General features: G+C 37.1%; 1 protein-coding gene across 1 annotated transcript; it reads left to right on the forward strand.

Moving 5' to 3' along the window:
- Window positions 1–4,948: 4,948 nt before the first annotated feature.
- Window positions 4,949–5,878, forward strand: LOC133073003 (olfactory receptor 4C13-like). The gene has a single exon (XM_061166515.1). It carries the CDS (start codon window positions 4,949–4,951, stop codon window positions 5,876–5,878), a length of 930 nt encoding a protein of 309 aa, XP_061022498.1.
- Window positions 5,879–14,005: the final 8,127 nt, after the last annotated feature.

A 14,005-nucleotide genomic window follows, 5' to 3' on the forward strand; every position in this document is an offset into this window, starting at 1 on the left:
AAAAGACCTTGAGTAGCCAAAGCAAACTTGAGAAAGAAAAACAGAGCAAGAAGAATCATGCTCCCTGACTTCAGACTACACTACAAAGCTACAGTAATCAAGACAGCATGGTACTGGCACAAGAAAGGAATATAGATAGATAGAATATGATAGAAAGCTCAAAGTTAAACCCACACAACCATAGTCACTCTACGATAAAGCAGGCAAGAATATGCACAACAGAGAAAAGAGAATCTCTTCATTAAGTGGTGCTAAAACTGGGGAACTTCATGTAAAAGAATGAAATCGGGACGCTTCTTAACACTATACACAAAAATAAACTCAAAATGGATCAAATGCCTAAATGTAAAGCTGGACTCTATAAAACTCTTTGAGGAAAACATAGGCATTACATTGTTTGACAAAAATCACAGCAAGATCTTTTTTGACCGCCACCCACCCCCCCCAGATTAATGGAAATGAAAACAAAAATAAACAAATGAAACCTAATTAAACTTCAGTTTTTGCACAACAATGGAAATCATAAATAAGATGAAAAGACAAAAACTCTCAAAATGGGAGAAAATGTTCACAAATGAAGTACCTGTCAAAGGATTAATCTACAAAATACACAAAGATCTCATGCAACTCAATATCAAAAAAGCAAACAACTCTATCAAAAAATGAGCAGAAAAACTAAACATATATTTTTTCCAAAGAAGGCATACAAATGGCCAACACACACATGAGAGAATGCTCAATGGCACTAATTATTAGAGAAATGCAAATCAAAACTACAATGAGTTTTCACCTCATACTAGTCAGAATGGCCATCTCCTAAAAATCTACAAAAAAAATAAGTGTTGGAGAGGATGTGGTGGGAATGTAAATTGATGCAGCCACCATGGAGAACAGTGTACTGGTTGCATAAAAATCTGAAAATAGACCTACCACAGTAATTGTACTCTTGGGCCTATACCCAGAGAAAACCATAATTCTGAAAGACAGGCACTCCAATGTTCTTGCAGCACTATTTACAATACCCAGGACATGGAAGCCCATCAACAGAAGAATGAATAAAGAAGATGTGGTACATATTTACAATGAAATATTATTCAGCCATAAAAAGGAATGAGCTTTTGCCATTTTCAGAGGCATGGATGGAACTAGAAACTGTCACATAGGGTGAAGTATGTCAGAAAGAGAAACACAAATATCATATAATATTGCTTATGAGTGTAATTTAGAAAAATAATACAGATGAACTTATTTGCAAAATAAGTAGCTGAAACTGAGGTATAGGCATGGAAACAAACATACAGATACCAAGGAGGGGAAGGGATGGTGGGCTGAATTGGGAAATTCAGAAGGGCATATCTATATTAAGTGGAAAGGAAATTTAAAAGTAAATAAATAAATAAAGTGGGGATATGTGTATGCATACCCAATTCACTTTACTGTATAGCAGAAAGTAATATGATGTTGTAAAGCAACTACTCCCATTAAAAGTAAATTAAAGAAACAAAACTGATGCCATTAATTTGTGCCCTCACCACTTGGGCTCTCAGCTAGTAGATACTAGATTCTAATATGAATAAAATTGAAGTTCTCTCTCTGACATGAGTGCACAGTTTAACTATATCACAGGTCCCCATGCTGGAATTATGCCATAATTACTATTCACATAACATTCAGCCTTCTTAGAAAGCCTGATTCAGATAGAGAAAGGGAACTCACACATTTTGGTTGCAAGTGCAGGGAATACAATTCCCCACTCAAGAATGAATGTTTTTCAAGTATGTCTCTCCAGAATACTACCTTCTAAGACAAAGCCATTCCATCAATGGATATAATTTATTCCTGGGAGGGAAAGTAGAAGCTACAAGACAAGCTTCTTGAACCTTAGTGGAACTTCTTTAAATATCCATGCATTACATGTTAAAATGTTTTCTTTGACTGTTTACATCTACAGACAGAGATTCATCACAGGTAGAGCGAGCCATTTGAATGTGTTTTCACCACATATACTACCTCCTGCCCATGGGTCCAGAGTCATCTATGGAAGATCATTTCTCCTCAGTGTTCCAAATAAGCCCATTCTAAATGCAAGTCCAAGGTTTTCTGTAAAAAACTTTTTGAGGCTTTGGGCTAGAAGAAAATATTTAGACTTACAAAAAGACATTTTTCAACCATTGATTTGATGTGAAATTATCTAAATATCTTTAGATGACTCCGAGAGTTGGTGATGGACTGGGAAGCCTGGTGTGCTGCAGTCCATGGGGTTGCAAAGAGTCAGACACAACTAAGTGACTGAACTGAACTATCTAAATACTGCAAGTTACTTATCTCAAGAGGAGGTCAGCTTGAAGATGGGATTATATTTGAGCACTCACAATTATCCATAAGTTCTTCTAGCAGTAAGAGGTAAGATTTTCAACAGTGCTGAAGACTATAAAAGATTGTTAGCTTTCATACAGAGTTAGCACTATGTTTCCACACTTCTCAAATATACTAATAGAGCATTTTACCTCTACCCCATTTTTCAAGAAATAGTTGGTAAATATACTTAAACTAATTTGACAAATGAAAATGTTGGGACTCATAGAGATTAAGAAATTTTAAAATCCAGCTCCCTAACACCACATACCTTTCTTTCATCCTAAGATACTGCCTTTAGTAACTGAAACCAATTAGGAGAATCAAAAACATATAAATACAAAAAATATTTTCCCACACAAAAATATATAATGTGAATATTAAATGATAGAAATCATAACCTGTTTATTTGAAACCCAAACATGAAGAACTTTTCTTGAGATCAACTGTTGTGAACAGTATGGATCTCTGTGGCTTCTTTGGGGCTTCCCTGGTGGATCAGAAGGTAAAAAATCCTCCTGCAATGTGGCAGACCTGGATTCGATCCCTGGGTTGGGAAGATCCCATGGAAGAGGCCATGGCAATCCACTCAGTCCAGTATTCTGCCTGGAGAATCCTACAGACAGGAGCCTTGTGGGCTACTGTCCACAGGGTCACAAAGTGTTGGACACAACTGAGTGAAAAGTAAAATTGAAGATGATTCTTCCTTAGTTTGTTGCATGGTTAGATGTTTCCCTGTATTATTGCTCAGAATGTCAATTGTTCCCACTCCTGGGTGAATAAACAGTCATAAAAATAAGTGAAGTTCCTTTGTCTGTCCTCAGCAGTGTGGGGGATATGTTTCCTCAGTCAGTTCTCATTATAGCCAATGAGGTGGATACCGTGCTCACTTTATTTTAGACAAAAAAAGGATGTAAAGTGCCAAGAAACACATCTTAGATACAAGAAGTTGAAAGTGGGGAAAAGCAAGATTCTTATCTGGCCTTTCTGATTCACAGAACAACACATCTCAGCACTGAGATTGTCATTTTTCATATTTTGCAGAAGAGTCTGTAGGATTATGCTTTGGAAGGGAACTGGAGAGAGAAGAAATGAGATTAAGGAAAACAGAGATAAAATGGATCTACCACAAAAGCAACACCACATGGTTATTAACATTTGAGGTTAAATATTATGCTCTGTGTGTGTGCATTGTGTGTATGTATGGGTATTTGTGTATCTGTTGATGAATTTGCTTCCTAGATACTTGCCCCTGAAATTTTACTAAAGCACTTAGTCAATGTGGTCATATAAAATTTAGTTCACTAGTTAAGTCTTGTTTATTATGACATAATAATACAGAGCATGGGTTAAGAATGTAGAAGAAAAAGATCTAATCATGGTTAAGTCTTTATTATCTGCTTGATTTTGGGCAAGATCCTTAAGTTCTCTATGCTTCTATTTCTTAATGTGTAAAATGAGCATAAAGTGACAGTAGTAACTGTCTAAGAAGTTTGTTATAAGAATTAAACCCTCAATGTCTTCAATAACTGAAAGCACAGTAACTGCTCAGTAAGTTTCAATTATTATTATCATCATCATGATTTTCTGACATTGCTTCTCACTTGCAAAACAGTGAAATAATATCACCCATACAGGTTTCTACCACGCCGTGCATATAGCAATCTATCATTAAAATTATGTTAGCTCTTATAAAGTTGTTGGGTTTAGGCAACATGCTTCATCAAATCTATTGCAGTAGCTCCTGTATTCTTTCATTACTTTCCCATCAGCAATACCCTGGCTTCCCCAGTGGTTCAGTGGTCAAGAATCCACCTGCCATGCAGGAGATACAGGTTCAATCCCTGGGTCAGGAAAATTCACTGGAGGAGGGCATGGCAACACACTCCAGTATTCTTGCCTGAGAATCCCATGGACAGAGGAGCCTGGCAGGCTATGGTCCATAGGGTCACAAAGAGTCAGACAACTGAGGCATCTAGGCACACAAAAAACACACAGCAATAACCTATTACTTTATGTCAACACGTATAAAGAGTATGGTACTGGGGTTCCTTTCTCTGGTTTATATCTCCAAACAGAATCTCAGCCCACTTCATTTAGTCACATGAACATCTCTAGAATTATATTGGTGATTTCCACTTTTTCAGTCCCTCTTTGTTTTTATACTCATATTATCAATTACCATTTCTGATTTCCCCTTTCCTAAAAATAAAAGGAAAATTCCTTAGCTTTGCATGCATAGCCTTACACATATTTTCTACCTCTCTTTTCAGTCTCCCACTATGTGGAAGATCTACTGTTTCACCTTACGCTCAGAGTCATCTTACATAATTAAGTGTCCACAGATCAACTCCTGCCTCTGCATCAAGATCTTTATGTCTATACTATAAAAATCCCATTACCCAGGAGAGACTTTGAGTAATCTTCAAGAGATCAGACCAGTTTTTCTATCTCAAAAAAATTTCATAAGCCTTATGTACTTAATAGAATTTAGGCATTTACTGTTTATAACGTTGACAGACAATGAATTCAAGGTTGAGTTAATGAAATGTGACTTTTTCAAGTAACATGAATTAATCTTAACCTGAGATACATGGAGAATAGAAACAATGTGACAGAGTTTGTTCTATTGGGGCTCTCACAGAATCCAAAGATGCAGAAAACCATATTCGTTGTGTTTTTGATTGTCTATATTGTCTCTATTGTGGGGAATGTGCTCACTATGGTCACCATCAAAGCCAGTTCATTATTGGAGTCCCCCATGTACTATTTCCTGGCTCATCTCTCGTTCATTGATGCCTGCTATTCCTGTGTCAATACCCCTAAAGTGATCATAGATTCACTCTATGAAAAGAAAACGAGTCCTTTCTATGAATGCATGATGCAGATCTTTGGGGAACATTTGTTTGCAGGTGCTGACATCATTCTGCTTACCGCGATGGCATATGACCGCTATGTGGCCATCTGTAAGCCCTTGCATTATACTACTATCATGAACTGGCAGGTTTGTGGCCTTTTAGTAGGAGTGTCATGGGTGGGAGGCTTTCTTCATGCAACCATACAGATTCTCTTCATCATCAAATTACCGTTCTGTGGCCCTAATGTCATAGACCACTTTATGTGCGATCTGAACCCTTTGCTCGATCTTGCCTGCACTGATACCCACACTCTAGGGCTCTTTGTTGCTGCCAACAGTGGTTTCATCTGTCTGCTAAACTTTCTCCTCTTGATTGGCTCCTATGCAGTCATTCTGCACTCCTTAAAAACCCAGAGTTTGGAAGCTCGACAGAAAGCTCTCTCCACCTGTGTCTCCCATATCACAGCAGTCGTATTTTTCTTTTTACCTTGCATATTTGAGTACCTGAGACCAGCAACTAGCTTACCAATTGATAAAGCAGTTGCTGTATTCTACACTATGATAACGCCCATGTTAAATCCCTTAATCTATACTTTGAGAAATGACCAGATGAAAAATGCCATTAGGAAATTGTGTAGTAGGAAAGTGATTTCAGGTGATCAATAAGATGTTTGAGAAACCTAACATTTATTCAACTGATGCAAGGATCAAAAGGATATTATTTGTAACTTAGGCTAAGAATACCTATGAGATTTAAAAAAAAAAATAAAACCTACAAATCATACATTCTGCAAGGTGAAGAGAAGAAATGGTTTCAGGTAAAGAAAGACAAACCTAACCTGGGACTAGTGTTTGCATATTTGGAAAGTTCTGCCAAATTGGATTCTAGTTTTACTGGCTTCATTATTGTATATGGATTCATAAGCTTTCATCACAATAGAAATATTATTATGTTAATATTCAGCTGCAATCTCTATAACAATATAAAGAGGTAGATACTGCTATCATCCCCATTTTACAGGTGTGTAAGCAAATAGAAAGGACTATGTTCCAAAACAGAAATATAATGAAAAACCTGTAACTGGAATCTAACTGACCTCTCAGACCAAGTTTTTTTTTTTTTTTTCTAGATCATGTTATTAACTGCAGTAGTCTATGGCCAGGCAATGATGATAAAATGGTGGAATGATTATACCAGTTACCATTTATTGAGACAGGGACTGTGAGTGACTATATATCCATCTTTCTGTCTATATACACATATATGCTATTTTAATAAAAATTGGCATATATACGTTAGTTATATATACAATAGTATAGATAGATAGATAGATAGATGGATAGATAGATAGATATGCACACACCATTTTATTATGCATGGTGGTAGTTTAGTCGCTAAGTCATGTCTGACTCTTGCAACCCCATGAACTGTAGCCTGCCAGGCTCCTCTGTCCATGGGATTTTCCAGGCAAGAATAGTGGAGTGGATTGCCGTTTCCTTCTCCAGGGTATCCTCCCCACCCAGGAATGAACCAACATCTCTTGCATTGGCAGGCAGATTCTTTACCACTCAGCCACCTGAGAAGCCCATTACATATAACTAAATTCTATTTTTTTAAATTAAATATTTACAAATTTATACACAGCATTTTTGGTGGTAATTGACAATAACACTATGGTATGAAACTACTTTAGAATGAAAAACAATAAGCCATTTAACCTCTAAAGGTAAATGCCAAGTATTACATTATTTATAAATTTTCTTTGAACATTAAGTATCATTCTCCATTGTTCATATCACAAACTTAGGCTCAGAAAGCCATCAGTAAGAGTGGTGATATCAATAAAAAGAGCATTTTAATGTCAGATATTTTCTCAGGCCATTTCTCTCATTCTTCTTGTCCTGGGACCCCTATAATGTGAATATTAGCATGCTTGATATTGTCTCAGAGGACTCTTAAACTGTCCTTATCTCTTTTCATTATTTTTTGCTTGTTTGTTTTCTGTTTGGCTGCAGTGATTACTACCTCTCTTTCTTCTGACCCACTGATTCATTCTTTTGTCTCATTCAGTCTAGTCTTTATGCTTCTAGTGTATTTTTCATTTCCTTAATTGCATTCTTTAATTCTGCTTGACTGGTCTTCATATTTTATAATTGTCTGTTAAAAATTTATTATTTCTCACTCTGTACATTCATTTTCCTCCCAAGTTATTTATCTTTACTGTCTATGATCTCTTTTGTCGGTGGGTTTCCTATTTCCACATGTTCTTCTGAGGTTTTATCTTGTGCTTTCATTGGAAACATATTCCTCCATCACCTCATCTTGTCTAAATTCCTGTTTGTAATTTTATATGTAGTAGGTCAGTGAGGATTCTCAACCTTGGAGGAGTGGTCCTCTGTAGAAGATGTCCTTTGTGTCCCAGCAGTGGACTCTCATCTCATTACCCAAGGGCTAGAAGCCAGTGGTCTCAGGACTGTTAGACTGTAGCTTCCTTGCCTCTGGTGTCTTCCCCATGGTGGGTGGGTCTAGAGGCTCCTGGAGGTTTCCTGGTGGGAGGAGCAGGTGCCTGATGACTGGTGGGTCGAAGTAGGACTTGAACCTCTGATGGGCAGGACTATGTCTAGATAGAAAGTCTAGAGGTGGCTGTGGGCTCATAAAGTCTTTAGACAGCTTGTCTGCTGTGTCTTACACTCATTTTGTTGTTCAGCCTAGGGTGTCCCAGCAATGGAGACTATAGGCTGTTGGGTGGGGCCAGGTCTCGGTGCTGAGACGTGATTTATGATAGGTTCCAGTTTGTTTTGCAATTACTCATGATTTTGGTGTTTTTATGAGAGGAGGTGAATTTTTGAGGATCCTTTTACTCCCATCTGGGCAGCTCTCCTCAAATAAATTTGATTGACAGAAGTATAGTATATGGAAGTCTAGAAGTGCCAGATAAAAGAGATATTTAGGGATCCTGTAGAGAGAGGGTGTGAAACATCTATGACCTTTCCAGGTGCAATGATCCCAGCACCGTCATGAGTTCATCAACCCAGAAGATCATTACACAAACACTGCAGTAATCACTATTGTAGTCACAATCTCATTTGGTCCTAGACTTGGGGCTAGTCCTCCAAATCTATCAATTCTAACCCATGTCCCCTTGTAAAGTTTATTTTGAAATAAATTTAGTAAAATGAAATGAGTTTTCTTTTTCTCATTTATTTTAATTTCTAGGAAATTACAAAGTTCAGTGTTTACATGTCATGCTTGAGGAAGGAGATGTGTGTGTGTGTGTGTGTGTGTGTGTGAGATTCCCTCATAAAACTAATTTTATCTATACCTGCATAACACCAGCATGAAAACACACAAACACACACACCACTATACAAGGGTTTAAGATTATTTGGATTCCAGAGGAATGAATGAATGAAGGTAGCAGTTATAAAAGAAAATAAAACAAGCTAATAGCTTGTTGGAAATGTGAAGTAAGTTAATGGAATAGGTTATATAGAAGTTTAACATGAAAAAAAAAATACTTAGAAGGTTTATAGGGCTCAAAGTTGTTCAGTCACCAAGTCCAACTCTTTGTGACTGCAGTACACTGGGCTTCCCTGTCCTTTACTATCTCCCGGAGTTTGTTCAAACTCATGTCCACTGGGGCTTCCCAGGGGTCACTAGTGGTAAAGAAATTGCTTGCCAATGCAGGAGACATAAGAGACGTGGGTTCAACCCCTGGGTCTGGAAGATCCCCTGGAGAAAGGAATGGTAACCCACTTCAGTATTCTTGACTGGAGAATCCCACAGACAGAGGAGCCTGGCAGGCTATAGTCCATAGGGTTGCAAAGATCTGGACACAACTGAAGTGTCTTGGCATGCACACAAGCAGGCAGGTCTGTGCATTGAGTCGGTGATGTCATCCAACTGTCTCATCCTCTGTCACTCAAAGTACTTGTAGTCAAGCTGAAACTGAAAACAATGCATGATTCTTTTAATTTCCTGAGATACAATATCCATCCAATTATACCACTGCAGTTAGCATCCAAATTCAAAAGTGATTTACCTAAATGAGAAACTATGGAAATTCTAAGTGTCATTTCATTTTAAGAAATAGAATGCCTGATATGTTCCCAGTGTTTTTTGTTATCATCCCTCTATCTCACAAAAATAGTACAAAATTAGGTCTGTGTATTTAAAGTGTACATATTATAAATATAAAGATTAGAGAAGTAAACAAATATTTGACATTGTTCTGCTAAGAAATACCATAAGAAAAGTTTTAAACCTCTTATATAAGTCTGCTAAGCCAGTAATAAATACCTCTAATCCACTTTATTTTTTATTTCAAATATCTGTAACTTGGGTTAATACTCAGGAAACATTAGGAATTGATGCAGTGTTCATGAACTGCACTTACATTAGCTAGCTTCAAGATGGGTGGCAGACTATAACAACTAATAGAAGAATCTCTGGACTCAAACTGCATTAATCCAAATCCTGGCTCTATGATTTTACAGCCCTGTAGTTTCAGGAAAGATAGATGAAATCCTAGGTCTCAATGTTTTTCTGTAAAATGGGACTGAAAATAATAATAATAATAATTTTTAAGTTATTCACTTGTTATGAGGGCTCATCAAGACGATATATATAATGAACTTTAATTAAACAAAATCATATAATATGTGCAATCTGTTTCCTTTTTTCCATTATTTTTAATTAATTAATTAATTTTACCTTACAACACTGTATTGGTTTTGACCTAATTGACTTGAATTCTCCGTGGGTGTGCCTGTGTTCTGCATCCTGAACCCCTCTCCTGCCTCCCTCCACATCCCACCCCTCTGGGTCAACCCAGTGTGTACTATCTGTTTTCATCATAAAATGGATTTTAAAATATAAGTATAGAAATTTCTAGTTTTTAATTAATGCTCACTGTGCATGTTTGCCAAAGTATTTTATTTTATTCAGAGAATGCAATTTATCATTTTAATGGAAGGTAAAATTTAACAGAAGATAGAAGTGAATTATTGTTTTAACAGGATTAAATAGAAAACTAAGTGAAAAATAATTGTTAGTCACTCAATTGTGTCTGAATTTTTGTGGCCCCCATGAATTCCTCTGTTCATGGAGTTGTCCAGGCAAGAATACTGGAGTGGGTAGCCATTCCCTTCTCCAGGGGATCTTCCCTACTTGGGGACTGAACCCAAGTCTTTTGAATGGCCATCACATTCTTTACCATCTGAGCCAGCAGGGAACCCCGGATAGAAACCTTGAGAGTGAAAGTGAAAGTCATGCAGTCATGTCCGACTCTTTGTGACTCCATGGGCTATACAGGCAATGGAATTCTCCAGTCCAGAATACTGGATTGGGTAGCCATTCCCTTCCCGAGGGGATCTTCCCAACTCAGGGATTGAATCCAGGTCTCCCACGTTGCAGGCAGATTCTTTACCAGCTGAACCACGAGAGAAGCCCAAGAATACTGGAGTGGTTAGCCTATCCCTTCTCCAGTGGATCTTTCTGACCCAGGAATTAAAGCAGTGTCACCACATTGCAGGTAGATTCCTTACCAACTGAGCTGCCAGGAAAGCTCAGATAGAGAAAGATAGAAGATTTTAGGGAACAGGCTCTAGGCTCTTTACGTTTTTTATAATTAACTTTAAATATAAGTTATATGTGGAATCTAAGAAAAACAGCAACAACAGCAAAAGGAAAGTCAAACCCATAAAAGCAGAAAGTAGAAAAGCAGTTGCCCAGGGTTGTGGGTGGGAGGGGGTAGTGTGAGATTAGTAAAAGCATATATATTTTCAGCTATAAGAAGTATAAGGTCTGAAGATTTAAGTAAAATATGGTGAGTATAGTTTTAAACATGATGGTTGCAATGTATAAGAAATATTTGCATGCAGAATAAGAGGCAGCTTAGAAAATAACTAATTGTAAGGAAAGAAAGAAGCTTCAAGAAAGTCTGAACACAATAGCAAAATTTTTGCAGTTGGAAGAAAATAAATATCTTTATGAAAGTATATTGTGTCCTTCCCATTCTTAAGATTTAGGTGTAGCTGTGGTGAATGAAATTAAATCATAATACATGCTATAAATTTACCATAAAAATTGTAATGAAAGTTAAGGAACTTGGGGAACATAAAATGCTAACAATACTTGAGAATCCAGTTAGAAAGAACTTGTGTATGTGGAGTAGGGTGCTGTTTGCCAACCCTGAGGATATTCAGAGCATGGAGCCACGATACTGGGGAGAGGAAGCAGGGGCTTCCAAGTGTCTTCCTTCCTTCTAAAAAAAGAGTGAAGTCAAGGAACATTCTTGCTTTCCAGGCTTTCAGGCTAATACACAGTTAACTACAGAGAGAAAATTACCATTTCCATTCAAGAGCCTGACTACAATCTCTAACAAGTCACATGGCCCAACGTCTCTGGGCAAGGAACTTCAATTTCCTATAACCCTAAAAGCAAAAGCAGCTACTAGAACCACATATAGGATACAAAGCCAATACATCATAAACATATCTCATTGACATAAGATCTTGGCTTCCTGGTTACCATAACACATCTGCCACAGTACACTCCCTCAGGACCATTTGCACGTGAAAACATTCTAAATACTATTGTCCATATATGAACTGGACAGGAATATGGAGCCCCCACATCTAAGAAAAATTCTCTATTCTTCTCTGATATATTTATCTCCTAGTCCTGTTTTCCCTGTGACTGATCCCTTTTCAAATTATAGCATGTTTTATAGTAAAGTTTCAGTTCAGTTGCTCAGTCGTGTCTGGCTCTGCAATCCCATGGACTGCAGCATGCCAGGCTTCCCTGTCCATCACTAACTCCCAGAGCTTGCTCAAACTCATGTCCATTGAGTTGGTGATGCTATAACATGTACAATAAGTTCTGTGAAGTAAAATAAAATTGCTCTGTGTATTTTCAAGTGAAGCACTCATCTAATAGGTGTTTAATAAATTAAAAATGCTTTGTGAAACTGATAATTTAGTTCAGAGAAAGAAATATTAATTTGCAATGATGATAACTTTGTACAGTATTATTCATAATAACTAACTAATGGAGAAAATCTGTTGACCATCGCTTAATAAAAGAGTAAATTTGTGCACATATATATAGTAAAATATTATTCATCTGTGAGAAAAAAGAAAGCCTGCCATTTGTGACAACATGGGTAGACATGAGGGCATTATGCTAAATAAAATAGGTCAGAAAGGAAAAGGAAAATGCTCCTTGCAGGACATTTTGCCCTGTCCCAAATATCCATAAGATAGCTACAGTAAGTCCCCTACGTGCAAATGAGTTCCATTCTGAGAGTACATGTTTAAGTCTAACTTTGTTCATAAGGTCAAAAAGTTAGCTGAGGTGCCCAAATGACACAACCAGCTATATGGTACTATAGTATAATAGGTTTGAAATACTTTTTGCACAAATAACACATAAAACACACACAACAACAACAAAAGATAGCACTTTTAAACTTACTGTGCCTTGAAAAGTACAGTAGGACAGTATGACAGCTGGCGCACAGGGGCTGGTATCTAGTGAACAGGCAAGAAGAGTCACTGTTTGGAGGAGGGAGAGGGGCTGGGAGATAGTACAGGCGAAGGATCATTAGCAATCACAGATGGAAGACAAGCTGCAACTTCAGTCATGCTTTACATAACTGGACGTACAAACACACGTTCACATCTTTGAAAGGTCACAACTTGATGGTTTGTATGTAGAGGGCTTACTGTATTTGGTCCAGGCCAAATAGTCCTCAATATTCAGTCCTGTCCAAAACCATTTGCCATGGACCAAATTATTCATGGGCATTTTTGATAGAACCAAATTTCAAGGATCTTTTAGTGTGGGCCAGATGTCTTATGTTCAATTTGGACAGAACCAAATGTCTGGTAACCCCAATACTGGAATGTATCACTTATATGTGTTACTTGGGGAAAAAAAATTAAACTCATATATGCATAAGTTAAAGAAGTGGTTGTCAGTGGGTGATGTAAGAAACAGGGAGAAGTTGGTAAAAGATGATAAAATTTCAGCTATAAAATGAATAAAATCTAAGGATTTAACATAAAGAATGGTAAAATTTGCTAAGAGCAAAACTTAAATGTTCTCACCAAATAAAAAGAGAGAAATATATAAGATGATGGATATGCAATTAGTGAGACAGGAGGATATTTTCCCAATAAAATAACAAATTTTTAGAAATCTCTAGGTGATGAGATACCATAAACACAGTGCTCTCTCTGCTGTTGAAGAAGACACTAGAATACTCTAGAAGTGTCTAAACTAACCCTCTCAGTGGATGTCTAGAAATAGCTACAAGGATGAAGAGAATGGTGAGGAATAAGAAGATGGTGACTGAATTGGAATTCACATAGAACTCCACCACTCACCGCTAGTTTTGGCCTCCAATCTTTCCTTTGGATTTCCTCTAGTCTGGTACTTTATGGCAATAGGGGCCTTCAAAAGTGTGCCTTTTAAAATTAGTGTTCATTAGTTGTTGAAGGAATTCCTCTAATGAATTTTTATAATAGTGGGTTTTAAAATTAAACAAATTGCTACATAAATGGATAGAATTTAATTTACAAACATTAATGTGTTTTAAGCGACCTGTTTTTAGATTTGCATGCCATGCATCTATTTGGCAGGTGTTTTCAAAGATGTTAAGCATAGTGCTGCAGCCTGGAAAGTGAATTCCAGAAAGAGCAGCCAATGACTAGGTAACCAATATTAGTTAAATATCTACTTGGTGGGCTTAGTATGTGATATTGTCATATCTTTGCCAATAAAATCTT

This window comes from Dama dama, chromosome 18 (assembly GCF_033118175.1).
Source record: "Dama dama isolate Ldn47 chromosome 18, ASM3311817v1, whole genome shotgun sequence".
NCBI lineage: Eukaryota > Metazoa > Chordata > Mammalia > Artiodactyla > Cervidae > Dama > Dama dama.